Source organism: Tachyglossus aculeatus, chromosome Y2 (assembly GCF_015852505.1).
Source record: "Tachyglossus aculeatus isolate mTacAcu1 chromosome Y2, mTacAcu1.pri, whole genome shotgun sequence".
Lineage (NCBI taxonomy): Eukaryota > Metazoa > Chordata > Mammalia > Monotremata > Tachyglossidae > Tachyglossus > Tachyglossus aculeatus.
Window position 1 is genome coordinate 4052420 of NC_052094.1, and position 21565 is coordinate 4073984.

General features: G+C 43.1%; 1 protein-coding gene across 1 annotated transcript; it reads left to right on the forward strand.

The window, feature by feature from the left end:
• Nucleotides 1-404: 404 nt before the first annotated feature.
• On the forward strand, nucleotides 405-20892 carry IRF4 (interferon regulatory factor 4). Its single transcript, XM_038768094.1, has 8 exons — nucleotides 405-620; nucleotides 1558-1744; nucleotides 2558-2646; nucleotides 3299-3440; nucleotides 8186-8293; nucleotides 11151-11504; nucleotides 17720-17832; nucleotides 20410-20892. Exons 1-8 carry the CDS (start codon nucleotides 405-407, stop codon nucleotides 20551-20553), a joined length of 1353 nt encoding a protein of 450 aa, XP_038624022.1. The 3' UTR covers nucleotides 20554-20892.
• Nucleotides 20893-21565: the final 673 nt, after the last annotated feature.

Genomic DNA, 21565 nt, shown 5'->3' on the forward strand with positions numbered 1-21565 from the left:
CGCCCTCCCAGGCTGATTCCCCGCCTGCGTCCCGGGGGGCGGGAGGGGGTGCGGGGCAGCGCCCTTCCCGAGCGGGAATCCGCGCTTCTCGCACGCCCTCTCTCCCGCACCCCGGGACCCGGGGGCAATCCCCGGTTGGCGCCCCGGTCCGCCCCTCGGACCGATCCCCTCCCCGCAATTGTCCTGGGCGGGCGGTCAGAGGGCAGGAGTGCGCACCCCGGGGCCGTCGGCGGGGCAGGGGGGCGTCCCGGCTGGGGGCCCCGGCGGGCCGGGGCGGGAAGGCGCGGGACCGGTCTGCGGGGGCCCCGCGTGACGGGAAGGCGTGCGCTCTCTCTCTCGCTCTTTCTCCCTCCCTCTCCCTCTCTCCCCCCCCCCCCCCCCCGCAGCTCGGCCGTGAGCAGGGCATGAACCTGGAGGGCGGCGGCGGCGGCGGAGAGTGCGGGATGAGCTCGGTGAGCTGCGGGAACGGGAAGCTCCGCCAGTGGCTGATTGACCAGATCGACAGCGGCAAGTACCCGGGGCTGGTGTGGGAGAACGAGGAGAAGAGCATCTTCCGCATCCCCTGGAAGCACGCCGGCAAGCAGGACTACAACCGCGAGGAGGATGCCGCCCTCTTCAAGGTCACCGGGGCGGGACAGCGGGGGGCGGGGGGAGGACTAGGGTGCAAGAAGACACCCCCAACTGCCGCCGCCCGAACGCGGAAAAAGTCCCGTCCTCGGGAGCCCCGGGGCGCGATGGTGTGGTGCCGCCGGCCACGTGGCTCTGCTCACCCACCCCTCCCTAGGGGGCCCAAGTCGAGTGACTGTGACGGCAGGGATGGGAGAGAGCCATATGTGCAGGGGAGGGGCGGCGTAGTGTCCAGCTTACCCCCGACCCCCGCAGCATCTCCATCACCTCCTGCGGAAGCCGCGGGGTCCGGCCCGGGTGGGCTGGAAGTCCGCCGCTGTGGGCGGGGAGGGCGCGACCCCAGCGCGCCCGCTGAGCAATAGCCAGAGAGGGCCAGGAACGCCCCGCTGGGGAAGGGAAACCCCCTCCCCACCAACCGCGCGGGCACGGCACAGCACGGGGGGACGGAGCGCCCCGAGGAGAAACAGCCCCTCGTCCTCCTGGACGGGCTCTCCGCAGTTCTGGCTGACTCCGTCCACCCTGGCCCGGTTTCGGTGAGTCCACCGGAGGAGTTTCACAGCCTAGCGGGGCACCCACCACCGTCTGCGGGGCTGTACAACACGGGCTTCTCTTTCAGAGCGAGCCGGGCCCCCTACAAAGCGGTTCACACAGAAGGCGCCGTAGGACCAGCCCGCCGTAGGCTCTGCTCTCCCATTACCCGCTGCCACGTGCCCAACACAACTCTTCCCGATGCTCATTTTCTTTTTTTCTTCCACTTCTCAGAAAGTGCCAAGGCATTTAACAAGAAAAAATTGGGTTGGTCTGGGCACAGAACGCCGAGGAGCAGCAAGAAATGAACATTTCTCTTACAGATTGTAATGTGTGTTTTAAGCTTTTCAAGGACTCTCCTTTTGATTTTCCTTCTTCCCTATTTTTTTTTTTATTTTTCAGGCATGGGCACTCTTTAAAGGAAAGTTCAGAGAAGGTATTGATAAACCAGATCCCCCAACTTGGAAGACTCGGTTGCGCTGTGCTTTGAACAAAAGCAATGACTTTGAAGAACTGGTTGAGAGAAGTCAGCTGGATATCTCAGATCCCTATAAAGTGTACAGAATAGTTTCTGAAGGAGCCAAAAAAGGTAGGGAATTTTCATAGTTTTTTTTAAACTCTAATTTTCTTTGGCTTACAATTTTAAGCAAGGTTGAGGCACTCAATTGCTTTAATTATGTTTTTTGCTGATTTTTTTAATGCAACCTTATATTGAAAACTCAGTATGCCTGATACAACAGTCTGTCTTTAATTTTCTTAGGTGAGAGTTCTGAGTCCATATTACCGTTCCTTTCACATTTTTTTTCCTTGGTCAGGTAATACTTTAGTAGCATCTTGTGCCAAATTCTGAACCACAAGTAAATGCTTTTAAATTCTTCTGAGTTTAGGGCTGGGAGGGATTCCAGGACCTTAATCCTTGTTAAGAGGGAAGCAGTATGGCCTAAGGGAAAGCACATAGGACAGGAGTGAGGGAACCCAGGTTTTAACCCCAGCTCTGTGGGCTGCCTGATGTTGTAACCTTGACTTGTGTCACTTAACTGCTCTGTGCCTCAGTTTCCTTATCTCCCTGTGAACCCTGAGTGGAACGGGGACTGTGTCTGATATGATGGCATTGTATCTACCACAGGTCTTAGAAAAGTGCCTAACATATAGTAAGTGTTTAACACATACCATAGTAATTATTATTTGTATTCTGGAGGACCATTATTTATATTCCTGCTGTCCCTTGTTGAAACTGCAATGTAATGAGTAAGCAAATACCTGCTGTGTCATCCTGGAGAATATCCCCCTTACTTGTTGGCTGTATGCCATACCCTCTAGGAATTTTAATTATTTTAATTATTAGGTCATGGTTCCTGTTTTTTATTATCATACCATTTCCTTTTTGCCAACATGTAAATAGGAGCAAAGCAGCTCAACATGGAGGATCAGCAGATAATTATGAGCCATCCTTATACAATGACTTCCCCTTACACTTCAATACAACCTCAGGTACAGTAGAAGGTGCACTAGGCAAAGAATTTCAGGCTTTGTAGGACACTCTGTTTTGGATTTTATTTCCAGGCTTTGTGAAAATCTTTGGTTATGTGCTCTTCTATTTCTATTAAAACCTTCAGGGAAAAAGACTTTTGTGGTAACTGAAAACTTTGGAAGAAGAATTTTATCATGTGCAACCACAGGGTGGCTAATCTAACTGGCTTCTTATAAAGTGAATTACATCTCTGTTTTGTTGGCTTTGGGGCTAAAAGAGGACCATTTTTCTCAGGGTTGTTTTGATGCCAGAGTTAAAACATATGATGAAGCTTTGTAGAAATCGATCCTTGGCCACAATATCTTGACTGTATTATATACTATATTATGCATATATATAGAGAGAGAGAGAGCTGTATGTATACTTTACTCTATTTACACCTAATGTGATAGGCAACTCATTTGCAAGTTTTTCTGATGATAAAATTACTCTTGCCTGTCAAATAAATGAATCCATAAGATGTTTGGAAATGCTTTAAATTGAGCTACATTTTGATATTCTAGAGAGACTACCTCCAGATGTGGACACTTTGTTACATATAGGGAGGCCATCCCAAGTTCTAAATTTTCCTTTCCACTTTCAAAGCAACCAACATGTTATTTCTCTGAACAGGTACCAAACTACATGATGCCCCATGACCGAAACTGGAGAGATTATGTTCCAGAGCAGCCTCATCCAGACATCCCTTACCAATGCCCCAGTGTTCCTTATACCACTCGCAGTCATCAGTGGCAAGGGTCTGGTTGTGAAAACGGTAAGAAGAACAGCACCACATACAGTGGCCCATGGGAGTATCTCTGATATGCAAAACTAATGAACCAATAATGAGGCCATGATAGACTCACAGCAGATCTGGTGGTGTTCAGTGGTTTCACAGCTCTTTTCCTTTTCAGTCACTTCATCAGTTGTATTTATTGAGTGCTTCCTGTGTGGAAAGCACTGTACTAAGCGCCTTGGAGAGCACAGTGCAGTTGGGAGACAAGATCCATGTCTAAAAGGAGTTTAGAGTACAGTAGAGGAGGGAGACACATTTTAGAAAATGAAGACTTGGTCAACACAGGTGAAAGGGAGAGTAGAGGCAATTATATAATGGGGCTTAAAAATCCTACAGTATGAAAAGCTTTTTTTTAACCTGAATGATCTGGATGGCCTTTCTACATTGACTGGATTCCTTGTTCAACTCACCTTGTCCCTTCACCCATTCAAATACTGCCTAAAAAATGATGCTGTAGACTGTAAGCTTGTGGCATGACAGGAGCGTGTCGACCAACTTTGTTAAAGGGTACTCTCCCAAGGGCTTATTACAGTGTTCTGCACACAGTAAACCCTCAATAAATATGACTGATTTGATTGAGGGGTGATGGCATATACAAGGCTCCAAAACAATGTCATTGTAGGTGAGGGGTAATTCAATGAATTAGGACCTATTCTGGAATACTAGATATTATTTTCATCTCTGAGAGTGTCTAACTTATAGCCTCATGTACATAGTAGATATTATTTTCATCTCTGACAGTGTCTAACTCATAACCTCACGTACTTTCTGTGTCTTGGTTTCCTTGTGCGTAAAAATAGAATAATAGCAGTTTTCCCTTATCTCCAGTCTAAGGTTGTTGACAGACTTGATAAAATACCAATGCTCAAATGGAATCTGAGCTTCTCTGAGAAAGGGGATATAAATTATGATTATTCTTGATATAGAGACATTTTGTGATGTAGTCATCATCGACAAATACTTTCCTTGGGTGAACAGGATATTAGCTATTAAAGGAGTTTATTAAATTTAGATTAGACATGGTGCCTACTTTCAAAAAGCTCCTTGAATATGAGATGAGAGCACCCACAAGTTTGATAATTAGCTAAAGAGGTACCAAGATGGCACTAGGAAGGAATATTTGATGGAGGACAGAATTTTAGGATCTATAAAATAAATAACAAACACTGCAAGAAACATTGCACTTACACTTATTTTGTATATTATAGGAATACTTGTTTTTTAAGGTGTTTATAAAGCCAATTTTTTGTTTTGGAAATCGTCATTGTTTAGTCATTCACTTTTATATTCTAGCTACATTCATTCTTTGTTTATTCTCTTAAAAATAAGCTTGATTTTTCTGCTCCACAATTTGGTGAACAGTGGAAATTAGCTCTATCAGACACAACACTGGCAAAAGACCACTTGCTTGCTGCATTACCTAAACCCTGAGGAATGCCTCAAATACTGCTTTTGCCACTGAGTGATTAGGAAAGCCTATAAAGAGTCAGTACTTGTTCAGGACTAACATTCCCATTCCTACATTCTAATGTATTTCTGTGCCTGGGGAGTGCTTCCATCCACTTTTTTTTGTGGTATTTGTCAGGCACCGTTCTAAGAATTGGGGGAGGTATAAACTAATCAATATGGACACAGTCCCTCGTCCCACGTGGGGCTCACAGTTTCAATCCTTCTTTTCCTGATGAGGTAACTGAGGCAGAGAAACGTTAAGTGATTGTTGGAGGCTTATAGAATTCTAAGGGATCATTATTATTATTATTATTATTATTATTATTATTATTATTATTGTATTAATATTTGTTAGGTGCTTAGTATGGTCCAAGCACTGTACTAAGCTCTGGGGCAGATACAAGATAATCAGTCAGACACAGTCCCTGTCTCACATAGGGCTTGCTTGTAGTGCGATCTTGGGCAAGTCATTTAACTTCTCTGTGCCTCAGTTACCTCAACTGTAAAATGGGGATTCAGTTCTTCCTCCTATTAGACTGTGAGCCCCATGTGTCTGGCCTCATTTACCTATATCTGCCCCAGTGCTTAGAACAGTGCTTGTCACAAAGTAAATGCTTAACTGCCATAATTATTATGGGGCTCCCAATCTAAGGGGGAGGGAGAACAGATATTTAATTCCCATTTTACAGGTGATGTAACTGAGTCATTTACCCGAGGTCACACAAAGGCAAGTGGCAGGGCCAGGATTAGAAATCAGGTCCCCTGACTCCCAGACCCTTGCTTTTTCCTTTAGGGCACGCTGCTTCTGCTTTTCTTCCATTACAGTTGCCTGCAGGGGACGAGCAAACTGCAGGAGGTGGTGGAAGACAGTGACCTCTCCATGTTTGTCTAGGTCTGAGCAGAAGAGGTGATTGGGAGAAAGTGGGGTGGGTTGTAATGCCTCCAGAAAAGTCACCTCCTTTTCCTCCCTTGATCATCCAGACCTAAGGAAGTCAGGATCCTCTTCAGGTCTTCTCCTGTGCCATCAAGAAAGTCCTGCATATCGCTAGGGTGGAAGGGGACAATAACAATCTGACATTGAGGCTTCAGCATCACCTCTGCACAGTGGGGAAGATTTCTCCTCCCCCCAATCCTCTCAACCCCCAAATGCACATGGTGTTTGCCAATGCTTACGTAGGCTAGGAGGAGAGTTAAATTGAATAATACTAATACCAGTGGCCTAAAATGCCATGCCTACAGTGTGCTATGTACTTTAAAAAATTGATTATCAAAGGCTGACTTGCCAGGAAAGGTAGTATTATTTCAATCAATCAATCAATCAATCATATTTATTGAGTGCTTACTGTGTGCAGAGCACTGTACTAAGCGCTTGGGAAGTACAAGTTGGCAACATATAGAGACGGTCCCTACCCAACAGTGGTCTCACAGTCTAGAATGGGGAGACAGGAGCAGACCTGAAGAAGCTAAGATTAAAACAGAGCTTCAGACTAAAACCTGTCCTCAACAGATCAGATTTTTCTGACTCGACCCTCAAGACTGTAAGTTCCTTGTGGGCAGGGAAGATGTCTGCTGTCTCGGTTATATGGTACTCTTCGAAGAGCTTAGTACAGTGCTCTACCCACAGTAAACACACACAAAAAATGACAGCTTGATTTGATTTGCCACCTTAAACAGAACAGACATTCTTGCCCACATCCTACTTCTGGCCTGGAATGCCCTCCCTCCTCATATCAGACAGATAATTGCTCTCCCCAACTTCAAAGCCTTATTGAAGTCACATCTCCTTCAGGAAGCCTTCCATGACTGAGCCCTCCTCTCTTTTTCTCCCATTCTCTTCTGTGCCACTCATACTTGCTCCTTCATTCATACTCTCTTCCTTCCTCACAGTACTTAAGTATATATCTGTATATACCTATTAGATATATATATAGATATAGATAGAGAAGCAGCGTGGCTAAGTGGAAAGAGCCCAGGCTTTGGAGTTCAAATCCCAGCTCCGCCAATTGTCAGCTGTGTGACTTTGGGCAAGTCACTTAACCTCTCCGTGCCTCAGTTCCCTCATCTATAAAATGGGGATTAAGACTGTGAGCCCCCCGTGGGACAACCTGATCACCTTGTATCTCCCCAGTGCTTAGAACAGTGCTTTGCACATAGTAAGGGCTTAACAAATACCATTATTATTATTATATCTGTAATTTATCTATTTATTTATTTTTATTAATGTCTGTCGCCCCCACTAGACTGTGAGCTCACTATGGGCAGGGAATGTATCTGATGTTATATTGTATTCTTCTCCCAAGTGCTTAGTACAGTGCTTTTCATGCAGTAATAATAATAATAAAAATGACATGTATTAAGCGCTTACTCTGTGCAAAGCACTGTTCTAAGCATTGGGGAAGTTACATGGTGATCAGGTTGTCCCACGTGGGGCTCACAGTCTTAATCCCCATTTTACAGGTGAGGCACTGAGAAGTGAAGTGACTTGCCCAAAGTCACACAGCTGACAAGTGGCGGAGCCAGGATTTGAACCCATGACCTCTGACTCCAAAGCCCGTGCTCTTTCCACTGAGCCACACTGCTTCTCATAAGTGCTCAATAAATAAGATTGAATGAATGAATTATTCATGACTTTGAGAAGAATGCTGGTGTAGAAACATTTGTGAAACATAATGAGGGAACATATGAAAATGGCTAGCAACATTATGAATGACTTATCTCCTTAATATACTCCACTTTTTATGATTACATCTTCCTTCCCTTCTTCTTCTCTTCCCTCTTTCAACAGACCCAAGAGACTGGGTATCCCACTTGTCCTGTCTCTACCTCTCCTCATTACTCCCACCTAAAATGAATTGTCGAAATGAGATGCTTGGCCATTTCTCTTGAATTTCCAATCAGGCTTCTTGGAAACAATGAATGACCAAAAAGGTCACACGTGATTCAACAGCTTAAAGGACACTGGGCTTTAATTCTGATTTCTGTGAGGAGGGAACAGCTTGCATAACAGCTCTAGGTGTCAGTTTCTTGGTCTCTAAAGTAAGAATTCTGCTTGGCACTTGCCTCACCTCTCAGGAGTAGTGCTGGGAGGCAAAATGCTGGCAACATTTTTTTTTAGAAGGGTGGAAAGTGCCCTGTAGGCTTCAGGTGGTAACCAGCTCCATCTCCCATATTTATTTTCTAGAACAGGATGCTATCAACAGAGATGAGACCTTCTGCTGTCCTTGATTCTTAGTTAAGCTATTATTTGATTTTTGTATTTTTATTTGTAAACACAGGTTGCCAGGTGACAGGAACCTTTTATGCTTGTGCTCCACCTGAGTTACAGGCTCCTGGAATGCCCATAGAGCCAAGCATAAGGTCTGCTGAAGCCCTGGCACTCTCAGGTAAGTGTAACATTCTGAGAATCATCATCCACTGCGCCTACTGTAAACACTTGGTAGTTATGGCAAAGATAGGCATGAATAGAAGCCAACTGGCTCTGGTCTTTTCTACCCCTGAAGCTTAAAATACATTATTTGCCTAACTAGGTATCAGTATTTTTTTTTCTCTTATCTCCAACCTTACCAGGGATCTTATCTTGCAAATAAGTACAACTACAATTCAAAAATAGGTTCACTGCGCATCACTTCCCTTGATAGATCCCTTTTACATCAAGAGTGCTGGATATTGTCCCTTCTGGATTAAGGGACTAAGGGACATTCTACCACACAAGGCTTGCCCCCACTGTCTATTGGCCACTGGGGCATTTTGGTCCTAGTGGATCGAAGTGTTGGCTCATGTAGAGTCAAGGAGAGGCCAGCACTATGGTGCTCTCTGATGTTCTACATGACTGAAAGGAAGTATCTGGCTCAGTTTCAGGGCAAGAAATTTTGTGTATGTTTTTAGAAACTGCCATCATCTTTTCTTGCATACAGTAGCCTTTGTGGGGGTGTCGGAGGTATAGGAAATGAAGAATTATTTATGCCTGCATGACCTTATGACAACTGATGTCATTAAGTGAAGTGAAACCTGCCCTGAGAATCATCTCCAAAGGGCATCACTTATTCCTTATCGATTAACACAGAGTGAACACTCAGAAGCAAGTGTCGACCCAGGCATCCTGAAATGTTCAGAGGAGGCATAAAGTTGGATAATTTAAGTCCCCAAACTTATTATTGAGGAAAATGGGGTTTGAATGAATCAGACTACCTTGAGAGCATCATGTACAACTGTCAAAGATAAAAAAAAACTCAGGGCTGGATGGACGATAACATTAGTGCTTTGTATGTTTTTATGTTTTTATTTGTATCTACCCGAAACTGATTTTCCACTTTGGTCAAAGTCACCGTATTTATTAAGGGATTGACATTGCTAGGCTTATTTTTGGGGTCCTGAATTTAGTAAATCTGTTGTAGATCAAAGCCTTAATCCAGTTTCTTGGGCTCTGAGCCTCATGTGGGACAGGGACTGTGTCCTACCTGATTATTTTAAAAATGTTTTTAGGTTGTATTTGTTAAACACTTACTATGTGCCAGATACCATTTTATTTGTTTCATTATAAACAAGGTAATCAGTTTGGACACAGGCCATGTCCCACATGGAGCTCACGGTCTTAATTCCTACTTTACAAATGAAGTAACTGAGGCCCAGGAAAGTGACTTGCCCAAGGTCACACAGCATACAAGTGGAGGAACCAAGATGTGTAGGTCCTTCTGACCCCCAGGCCCGTACTTCAGCCACTAGGCCACATGGTTTATCTTGTACCTTGTTTTTACCTCAGCATTTAGTACAGAGATTAACCTATAGGGTAGTGGTTAGAGCATTGACTTGGGAGTCAGAAGGTCATGGGTTCTAATCCCAGCTCTTCCACTTGTCTTTTGGGTGACCTTGGGCAACTAACTTTACTTCTCTGTACCGCAGTTACCTCATCTATAAAATGGGATAGAGAGTGTAAGCCCCACATGACTGTGGGGCTACTAGACTGTGAGCCCACTGTTGGGTAGGGACTCTCTCTATATGTTGCCAACTTGTACTTCCCAAGCGCTTAGTATAGTGCTCTGCACACAGTAAGCGCTCAATCAATACGATTGACTGATTGACTGAAAGGGACTGTGTCCATCCCAATTTGCTTGTAGCACTTAGTGCAATGTCTAGCACATAGTAAGCACTTAACAAATATCATAATAATAATTATAATTATTATGTACCTCCTTAACAAATACCACCATTTTTATTGTTTTGATCCCATTTTCATTATAAACATATGTATGTGTGTATATATATATATATATTTACATATATATATATATATATGATATATATATATTTTTTCCCAATTTCTCAGTGAAAGATGTCATCAGGGCAGTTTCCTTCCCATTCTCCTTGGGGTGCTGGAATCCCCTAAAATCAATCAGTCATTTATTGAGCACTTGCCATATGCAGAGAACTGTTATAAGCACTTTGGAGAGTACAATATAACAATATTATAAAGTTGGTAGACACAGTCCCTGCCCACAATGAGCTTACAATCTAGTGGCCTATAGCCTAGAAATTTGCATAACCTGCTATCTACAACTTTAAAAAGCACAGTTATTTTCAAATGTAGAGGGAAACAGTTGTGAGAAGTGCATATAATTTATATGAACCATTCTTTCTGAGAAGCATATCAGTGTCTCACTGTGCGATACACCAATGTTGTCTTTTCCTGCTGCCTACACTAAATACCTTTCCGCTGCTGTTTGAAACCAGCCTTAAAATTCATCTTCTCCCATGCCATTCCCTCAAATGGATTTTTAGGATTTTCCTAACAAAGACTAGGTATATAAACACTGTGTCATTGTCATCATGGTCAGTATTAATAAGAGCATTTGTTAAGTGTCCTTATGTGCTAAATCTTATGCCCAGAGCTATTCAAAGTCAGACTAACAGTCAGAATCCCTGCTGTCTATATTCTTACAGTCTTCTGCTACAGACCTGGATTTTAATCCCAACTTCACCATTTACCTGCTCTGTGATCTTGGGCAAATGGCTTCGCTTCTCTGTGCCTCAGTTTCCTCAGCTTTAAAAGGGGTTTCAATACCTGTTCTCCTTCCCGCATAGACTGTTGGCTCTGTGTGGGACAGGGATCATGTCCAATCTGATTAACCTGTGTCTAACCCAGCGCTTAAGGAGAATGCTCGACACATAGTAAGCACTTAACAAATACCGTTATTTTTATGTGCTCCCTGAATTTGGGCTAACTCTGAAAATATATATTTACAGATTGCCGCTTGCACATTTGTTTGTATTACCGTGAAATCTTGGTGAAGGAGTTGACTACCTCGAGCCCTGAAGGCTGTAGGATATCTCACGGTCAGAGCTACGAGGCCAGCAATATGGATCAGGTCCTTTTCCCCTATCCAGAGGATAATGCCCAAAGGAAAAACATAGAGAAACTGCTGAGCCACTTAGAGAGGGGAGTCCTACTCTGGATGGCTCCTGATGGGCTTTATGCCAAAAGACTTTGCCAAAGTAGGATCTACTGGGATGGACCTTTGGCATTATGCAGCGACCGTCCTAACAAACTGGAAAGGGAACAGACCTGCAAACTTTTTGACACGCAACAATTTCTGTCAGGTAATGGGAAACGAATGTGAAGTGTACCCTATTGTCTGCCAGCATCAGAGCCAGGAGAATATTGAGGAGGTCATGGAATCAAGGCAAAAATGGTCCTGGTGGATATCCTTAAAGCAGTTCCTTTGTATGTGGGTGTCTGAATCACTCACACACAATCTAGACGCCAGACCCATTGTCTTCCTTCTGCTAGGTACTACTGGGTGGTTAGCCGAGAGTTATCCAGAAATAGAATTCTTGGTTTGCCAATCACACCCAAGGCCTCACCAAACTGGATGTTAATTGAGTTGGTGTGAGGGGAGAAGAGTCACATTCAGATGAAATAACTCAGATCAAGGGCTTATTTGTAAGATCTTGCAGCAAATAGCCTCCCATTAATAGTGGTTTAATTTGGGTTTTTTTTTTTTTTTTGAAGGTAATACATTCTCCTAGAACATGTCTACCTCTGCTCCAGGCATATATGATCTCCTAGAAAAATAGTAGAGGTTAAATCTAGGAACTTAAAATTTCTTGTTTTGGCTTATCACCCTTCTGAATCAGCTTCTGGTACATGGAAATTTGAAAAGCATTGTTCAGAAGTTAGCTATTGAACAGGGAAACTTATTACAATTCTTGGAGTGACTCATACAATATGAAATTGTCTGTTAAAGAAAACTTTTTTTTTTTAACAGACTGGTTTGAAATCTTCTCTTGCTAATTTTGCTCCAGGCCTGACCTAGGTTCAGAAGACTAGTTTTCATGAAAACATCTTGTTTGAAACCCTTCCTTATGGTATTTCTTAAGTGCTTACTATGTGCTAGGCACTGTACTAAGCTCTGGCGTGGATACATACAGGTGCATACATATATATAGGTTGGACATAGCCCACTTCCCAGTTGGGTCTGACAATATCAATCCCCATTTTTAAAGCTAAGGTAACTGAGGCGCAGAGAAGTTAAGTGAATTGCCCAAGGTCACACAGGGGATAAGTGGCAGACCTGGGATTAGAACCGAGGTCCTTTTGACTCCCAGGCATGTGCTCTGTCCACTAGGCCACGGGATTCATTTAATTTGTTGCAGTTCATCATTTTCAGTTGAATAATAGATAACCACTTGAGGATTTGCCCTCAACAAGGATGTCCTGAAGAAGGCTACCCCTCAGCCCTGCATCTTATCACTTGTCTCTACTGAAAATTGCATGAGAGTTACTCCAGGACATTCAAATAGTACAAGTGAAGCAACATGGATTTCTCTCTCTAAGTGCCAAGTCTCCTTCCAGGTAGTTAGCGAGAAATACACGTTGCTTCAGCTCGCTTGAGGTGGATGGGGGGAAATAGAGACCATCGTCTTGATCCTCCACAATTTTAAAGGGTTTTTAAGTCAAGCCCTTTGGCATTTCAGAAGAAAAATGCAGCGTGATCTAATGACCAGAGCACAGGCCTGGGATTCAATCAATCAATCAATCAATCGTATTTATTGAGCGCTTACTATGTGCAGAGCACTGTACTAAGCGCTTGGGAAGTACAAGTTGGCAACACATAGAGACAGTCCCTACCCAACAGTGGGCTCACAGTCTAAAAGGGGGAGACAGAGAACAGAACCAAACATACCAACAAAATAAAATAAATAGGATAGAAATGTACAAGTAAAATAAATAAATAAATAAATAAATAAATAGAGTAATAAATATGTACAACCATATATACATATATACAGGTTCTGGGGGGAAGGGAAGGAGGTAAGATGGGGGGATGGAGAGGGGGATGAGGGGGAGAGGAAGGAAGGGGCTCAGTCTGGGAAGGCCTCCTGGAGGAGGTGAGCTCTCAGCAGGGCCTTGAAGGGAGGAAGAGAGCTAGCTTGGCGGAGGGGCAGAGGGAGGGCATTCCAGGCCCGGGGGATGACGTGGGCCGGGGGTCGACGGCGGGACAGGCGAGAACGAGGTACAGTGAGGAGATTAGCGGTGGAGGAGCGGAGGTTGCGGGCTGGGCAGTAGAAGGAGAGAAGGGAGGTGAGGTAGGAGGGGGCGAGGTGATGGAGAGCCTTGAAGCCCAGGGTGAGGAGTTTCTGCCTGATGCTCAGATTGATTGGTAGCCACTGGAGATATTTGAGGAGGGGAGTAATATGCCCAGAGCGTTTCTGGACAAAGATAATCCAGGCAGCAGCATGAAGTATGGATTGAAGTGGAGAGAGACACGAGGATGGGAGATCAGAGAGAAGGCTGGTGCAGTAGTCCAGACGGGATAGGATGAGAGCTTGAATGAGCAGGGTAGCAGTTTGGATGGAGAGGAAAGGGCGGATCTTGGCAATGTTGCGGAGCTGAGACCGGCAGGTTTTGGTGACGGCTTGGATGTGAGGGGTGAATGAGAGAGCGGAGTCGAAGATGACACCAAGGTTGCGGGCTTGTGAGACGGGAAGGATGGTAGTGCCGTCAACAGAGATGGGAAAGTCAGGGAGAGGACAAGGTTTGGGAGGGAAGACAAGGAGCTCAGTCTTCGACATGTTGAGCTTTAGGTGGCGGGCGGACATCCAGATGGAGATGTCCTGAAGGCAGGAGGAGATGCGAGCCTGGAGGGAGGGGGAGAGAGCAGGGGAAGAGATGTAGATCTGGGTGTCATCAGCGTAGAGATGATAGTTGAAGCCGTGGGAGCGAATGAGGTCACCAAGGGAGTGAGTGTAGATTGAGAACAGAGGGGGACCAAGCACTGAACCTTGGGGAACCCCCACAGTAAGAGGATGGGAGGGGGAGGAGGAGCCTGCAAAAGAGACATAGAAAGAACGACCGGAGAGATAAGACGAGAACCAGGAGAGGATGGAGTCTGTGAAGCCAAGGTCAGATAGTGTGTTGAGGAGCAGGGGGTGGTCCACAGTGTCAGAGGCAGCTGAGAGGTCGAGGAGGATTAGGACAGAATATGAGCCGTTGGATTTGGCAAGCAGTAGGTAATTGGTGACCTTTGAGAGGGCAGTTTCCGTGGAATGAAGGGGACGGAAGCCAGACTGGAGGGGGTCGAGGAGAGAGTTGTTGTTGAGGAATTCTAGGCAGCGCGTGTAGACAACTCGTTCAAGGAGTTTGGAAAGGAATGGTAGGAGGGATATGGGACGATAACTAGAAGGTGAGGTGGGGTCAAGAGAGGTTTTTTTTAGGATGGGAGAGACATGGGCATGTTTGAAGGCAGAGGGGAAGGAACCAGTGGAGAGTGAGCGGTTGAAGATGGAAGTTAAGGAGGGGAGAAGGGATGGAGCGAGAGATTTCATAAGATGAGAGGGAATGGGGTCAGAAGCACAGGTGGCCGGAGTAGCACTTGAGAGGAGGGAGGAGAGTTCCTCTGAGGATACCGCTGGGAAGGATGGGAGAGTAGCAGAGAGTGTTGAGAGCTGGGGGGATGGAGAAAGGGGGGAAGAGACTTTGGGGAGGTCGGACCTGATGGATTTAATTTTGTTAATGAAGTAGGAGGCCAGATCGTTGGGGGTGAGGGAAGGAGGAGGGGGAGGAACCGGGGGCCTGAGAAGGGAGTTGAATGTACGGAAGAGCTGGCGGGGGTGATGGGCATGGGTGTCAATAAGGGAGGAGAAATAGTTTTGTCTGGCAGAAGAGAGGGCTGAGTTAAGGCAGGAAAGGATAAACTTGAAGGGAACGAGGTTGGCATGGTGTTTCGACTTTCGCCAGCAGCGTTCGGCAGCTCGAGCATAAGAGCGAAGGAGGTGGACAGTGGCAGTGATCCAGTGATTCAGGGTTCTACTCCAGTTCTACCACTTGTTTGCTATGTGACCCTAAGCAAGTCACTTAACTTCTCTGTGTCTCAGCTGTAAAATGGGGATTAAGATAGTGAGCCCCATGTGGGACATGAACTGTGTCCAACATGATTAGCTTGTATTTACCTCAGCAGGTAGTACAATGCCCAATACACAGTAAGTAGTTAACATACCACAAAAAAAAATTTCCGGGTATCATTTAAATCACAGTTATATCTAGTTAGGACCGAGTTGGAAATATTTTAGGTACTAAAGAGAGTGTTCAGGAGATTGCAAAATGCCATAGCAGTTATTGTGGAGGTATGGAGTTTTGAGTGCTGTGGCTTTGAAAAATGCTGGAATATTTTTTTTCTTATGAGGAAGGACTTGACAGCAGCATTCAAGAAGTCTCCTGCTTCTCCGAATTTTCCGGGCAGTTTCAATATGTTAGGGTATTGTTTCCTTCCTGTTCTAGCCTGAGGCACTGTGTGTGGCTGATAATTGACTGTCGTTTTGAACCACAGGTGGATGCCTTTCAGTAGTGAGTGATCCTCAGTTACAATAGTGTTAATTTGTCATCGTCTTTGGGAAAAAAGTTACAATGTGTTGTATTATATTTCTCCATCTCCTTGTACAGAGCTCTGCACACAGGAAGTGCTCAATAAACACCATTAATTGCTTGATTACCCATTGTTGAGCTACCTTTGGGCCAAACTATTCTTTTTTATCAAAGAAGTTCACTGGAGAGTTGGAGTTTCTTTCCTACAGTGCACTGTTTCCAAAGATTTTTCAAACTCTTTACCATACTGGCCAAACAAATCAGAGGACTGATTAACTCAAATGCCCTGAATATTAAATCTGGATAAATCAAATCAAATGCATTTTTTGTCAGTCTGAAATTTCCCTACTATTCCTTCAACTCTGCATTCCATTTTTGCTGGTTTTGCTCTAACCTGTCTACTGTCACGTGGATCAGTTTCACTGTCCTCATAGTTGATCTGCACTATTCGAATTACGGAACATAGTTTAGTTAAGTGAGAGCTGGAAAGATGTCTTCAATTGAAGAAGACAAAGGAAATCTTTCACATCTACTCATTCAGGATATGAGAGAGCTGGGGCCAGCCCCATAATTGCATAGCCTGGTAAGATGCATAGTCAATAAATACATTTGATAAAGATATATGTATATTGCTACCTTGCAGAATGGTAGCAGCTCAGATGTGAACTGGGCATAGCAACAATAAAATTTAACTTTGCCTAAAGAAATATTACAACTAGAACTAGTGATATCACCTTGAATATAATTAAGCGGTATCTTTGGATATATTTTACCAACCCAGCCAAACTTTTGGAGGCTAATAAAGCATTCAGTTGCCTCAAGTTCTAGTCCAAAGATTATAATGATTGAATATGTCTATCCTCTCACCCACAGATGTAATATTAAGATTGAGAACTGATAATTATCTGGTGAATTGGGGTCATCAAGCAACTACAGTGCACTGTTTCCAAAGATTTTTCAAACCCTTTACCGTACTGGCCAAACAAAGCAGAGGACTGATTAACTCAAATGCCCTGAATGTTAAATCTGGATAAATCAAATCAAATACATTTTTTGTCAGTCTGAAATTTCCTTACTATTTCTAGAATAGTAGAATTGTCCAGGGGAAAGAGCATGGAGCTGAGAGTCAAAGAGATCTAGCTTCTGGTTCCAGTCCTAGCCTTTCTCTGGTCTGCTCTGTGACTTTGGGCAAGTCACTTAACTTCACTGAGCCTCAGTTTCCTCAGCTGCAAAATGGGGATCATAATACTTACAGGGATACTTTGAGGATAAAAAATGAGAAAGCAGCTGTGAAATTGTTTTGGAAAATGAAAAACACTATACAAAAAGCAAGGTGTTATTTTTATAACTATAAGCCCTCTTGTGATGGACTGATTTGGATTGTTCCTTAGTAAAGCCCAAATGCCCTAGTTAATTGCCTACTTTCCACTCTTTTGTGCTATACCTCACAATCAATCAATCAAGTATATTTATTGAGAGCTTACTTTGTGCAGAGCACTGTATTTAGTGCTTGGGAGAGTACAACAAAACAATATAGCAGACATATTCCTGCCCATAACGAGCTTACCTAGGAAGTCCTGAGCTATAGGATCTTCAAAGATGGGATTGAAATACCTTTGGAAGAGTTTTTTCAATGAAAGTTTGAGCTCTAAAATTGCCTTTCAAACTCTTGTTGTTTATAATCATTTATTCAAAACATAATAAAACAAAGCTGTAAAAGAAATAGGTTTTTGGGCTAGACAAGGTTGTGTTCTTTATCATATTTTTTTCTCTCTCTCCTCATTGACATGCTCTCCCTTTGTTCTCTCAATTTCATTTTATACGAAGATGCCTGTCACTCTTTTTAAGGCACCAGAGCTACTTTTAGGTTAATTAATTTTAATCTAGACTTCCAGAAGTGTGTATGTGTATTGCGAGTTTTCTGAATGGTCTTTTTTTCCCCTCTTTCTAGAGTTGCAAGTGTTTGCTCATCATGGACGTCCCTTGCCAAGATTTCAGATAGCTTTATGCTTTGGGGAAGAATTTCCAGATCCTCAAAGACAAAGGAAGCTGATCACAGCCAATGTAAGTACAGTCAGTTTTCCTGTAACTTGGAGACTGCATTATTTAAGAAATTTATATTAAGGAAAACCTGTGGTTTAGCTGTTCCCCTATGTTAGTTGCAATGTACTAGACCAAACCCTTTCTTCCAATGCTGGGTTGCTTTCTATCTTAACAAGTGTGCATTGTTGGAAGAACAATCCCTAATTCTGCAATTATGTTCTAGCTAAAATTCATATTGAAAGAACTGACTATTTTGATCTGATGAGCTTTTATTGATTAAACTGAAGAAGAACAAGCCTCTTAGCTGGGGTGTCAGGGGAAGACTTAAATAATGTGAACCTGGTAAATAAAACTGACTCAAAGTAAAGAGAGAGAGAGAGAGTCTCTAGTGAACAGCACAAATGACCAGGCTTCAGGAGAACAAAATTCTCTTAGTTGGCTGGCTCTTATGTTGACTCAGTTTGTGTTCTTATCCAGATTAGATACCTACTCTGTATCTCAGTTATTCCATTTAAAATAGGGCAGTTACTATGTCTCTACTTCACTGGATTTGGATATGAAATTCTCCGTGTGTATCCAGTGTTAGTGTAGATGTAATGATTCCCTGGACTTATTCCTTTTCAGAATCAACATATACTCCCAACTGAAAAGCAATCTACTCTATTGAATTGCATCTCTTAATTGTAAGCCCTAGTCTCCTATTTTAGATTTTCATAAAAACTGTTCCTGCTGGAAATTAACAATTTGGAGTCAAGGGCATCTTTTTAGGGAAGGTAGGTTAAATTGGCCAGGATAAGAGTCTGAAGGATGGAGGCTTCTCAGAGACAATGCCATATTGAAACGGCCAAACTATTCCTCTTATTTTTGTGTTTCAAAAATCTTCTGTATGTCCAATCTTGAGGAAGCTTTGAAGACTCAGAAATTTGGGTGTCATGAGGCAATATTTGGTCTCTAAAGGTAGAAACTTCAGCTGCAGCTCAAGATTTGTCATAAATGGTCAGTATGGAGAATAGCAATGGAAATAAAAGGCTCAGTTTAATCCTGGTTTTACCTGTTAGTGAAAATAAAGAAATCCCATCTTTGTTGGCAGCCATCATCTCTGAAATGACAAAATGGACATTTACTGAAAAATAACATTATTATTTCCAGGGGATAATTGTCTTAATATCTTAAACTTCAACATTTTCTCAGGGCCAGGATGAGGATAGATTTGTTTTGAAAGTTGGGAGCCTTCCTCACAGCAAATTTTCTTTAGAGTCTTAATGGTGAAGGAAAGGTCAGATTTTTTCCTCCTTCCTTCCCTCCCTCGTGCTAGGCAAAACTGCATTGCCCAATTCCTTCTCCTCAGACTCACCCAAAGTGGCAGTGAATATTTTTTTTAAAAAAAGAGGGGATGGGGAGAAAGATCTGAAATTATTTTATCCAACCCTTGGTTGCATTTCTAGTACGAGTGGTTCTTCTAAGCAATAGCTAGCGTAAAATCATTCTTGTAAATCATTGCATGCTTGTGCATATTAGAGCTAAAACGTGTTAACATTTATTCTATGAAATTGACAGCAGGGATAGTCTGGTTGCCTTTCAGTTTTGTCTCTATAGATTAAATAATAATAATAATGGCATTTGTTTGGCACTTGTTATGTGCAAGGCACTGTTCTAAGTGCTGGGGGGATACAAGGTGAGCATGTTGTCCTACGTGGGGCTCACAGTCTTAATCCCCATTTTACAGATGAGGTAACTGAGGCACAGAGAAGTTAAGTGACTTGCCCTATATCACAGCTGACAAGTGGCGGAACTGGAATTAGAACCCTTGGCCTCTGGCTCCCAAGCCCATCCTGTTTCCACTGAGCCACGCTGCTTCTCTACTGAAGTGGAAGATTCAATTTGCTCCATCAATCAATAATATTTGTGAGTTCAGTGTGCAGAGCACTGTGCTTAGCACACTTGGGAAAGTACAACAGAAATCAAACATGATTTGCCTGTCCTCAAGGAGTTTCCAACATCATGAGGGAAACAGACAAAATTATTTACAAGTAGTGGGAGTAGGAGGAAGAACAGGGATCAAACAGGTAGTAGTCTGAATATGTCAGGATGAAATATCAAATATAAAATTGAATTAAACACCTGTAAGTGCTGAGGGTGTGTAAAAATATATGAGCACTAGTGGTGGCTGTTGAGTGGATGCAAATTATGGGGTTGGGAATTAATTGGGGAAGGCTTCCCAAACTGAGGGATACCAAACTGATTTTTCCTCAGGGGTAGCTTTTTGGAACTAAATTATTTAGAAGTTGCCTCAATTCTCCACTTTCACTTCCCTGGGTGTCTCAGCTGTTTCCAACCTGATTATCTTGTCTCTTCCCCAGTGGTTCATACAGTACTTGTCACAATTGTTGTTATTATTGTTATTATTACTAGGTTATCATTATTATTAATCCTGGAAGTTCCTTGTCCATATTGACTTGGATGCACCATCTGAGGCTTAAATCTCAAGAAAGGGTGAAGCTCAGTTTAGAGATAAAGTAGATTCTGGTTTAGATTTAAATTTCTTTTGATCATTTTGTGAGGTGTGTCACTAACTCTTTTCTTTAATCTGTTGTTAAGGTTGAACCTTTGCTTGCCAGACAGCTGTATTATTTTGCTCAGCAAAACAGTGGACCCTTTTTGAGGGGCTGTGATTTACCAGAAATCATCTCTAGCCAAGAGGATTACCACAGATCAATACACCATTCTTCCATTCAGGAATGAAATGTCCAAGACAAGAGATTTGAGTCCATTGTAAAAATTGGGGGGGGTAACAGAATAACAACTGTGATGAAACATTTTTCTTTTGAGGAGTTGGACGGTAGGAAGTTCAGAAAAAAATTCAGCTGGAGTCTAACTTGGAAATTTTGATATCTGTTTGGAAAATGGGGTTGGGCAGAAAGGTTGTACATTGAAAACGAACAAGTTTGGGCAATTATTTCAGTCTCACACAGATTCTGCCAATTCTGGGCAAAATTGTGAAAACTAACAGAATTTTGTGTTTACATTTACTAAAATGTTCTCTATGGTATCATCATCATCATCATCATCAATCGTATTTATTGAGCACTTACTATGTGCAGAGCACTGTACTAAGCACTTGGGAAGTACAAATTGGCAACATATAGAGACAGTCCCTACCCAACAGTGGGCTCACAGTCTAAAAGGGGGAGACAGAGAACTAAACCAAACATACTAACAAAATAAAATAAATAGCATAGATATGTACAAGTAAAATAAATAAATAAATAAATAGAGTAATAAATATATTTCTCTCTGAGGATTTAAAAGATCACCAGGAGGGTGCTGATATTTAACGAATGTGATCTAAAATTGAGCTATTTGTTTGTTATTCAAAATCTCAGGGAAGTTAAATCTACTTTTGAAGCTCCTGTGCCTAAATAATAATAATAATAATAATAATGGCATTTGTTAAGCACTTACTATGTGCAGAGCACTGTTCTAAGCACTGTGGGGGAGATAGAAAGTGATCAAGTTGTCCCACTGAGGCTCACAGTCTTAATCCCCATTTTACAGATGAGGTAACTGGGGCTCAGAGAAGTTACGTGACTTTCCCAAGGTCATACAGCAGACATGTGGTGGAGTAGGGATTCGAACCCATGATCCTCTGACTCCAAAGCCCGTGCTCTTTCCACTGAGCCACGCTTCTTCTCTGCTGAATACATGAATATATGTAGAAGCTGTAACTTTTGGAGAAAATACTTGCACTTATACT

What these genes read in the sequence shown, in the direction of transcription:
- IRF4 (XM_038768094.1), top strand. Translation starts at nt 405, where the DNA reads ATGAACCTGGAGGGCGGCGGCGGCGGCGGAGAGTGCGGGATGAGCTCG. An exon ending in AGGATGCCGCCCTCTTCAAG is followed by an intron (nt 621 to 1,557) that starts GTCACCGGGGCG and finishes TTTATTTTTCAG; the next exon opens with GCATGGGCACTCTTTAAAGG. An exon ending in TGAAGCCCTGGCACTCTCAG is followed by an intron (nt 8,294 to 11,150) that starts GTAAGTGTAACA and finishes ATATATTTACAG; the next exon opens with ATTGCCGCTTGCACATTTGT.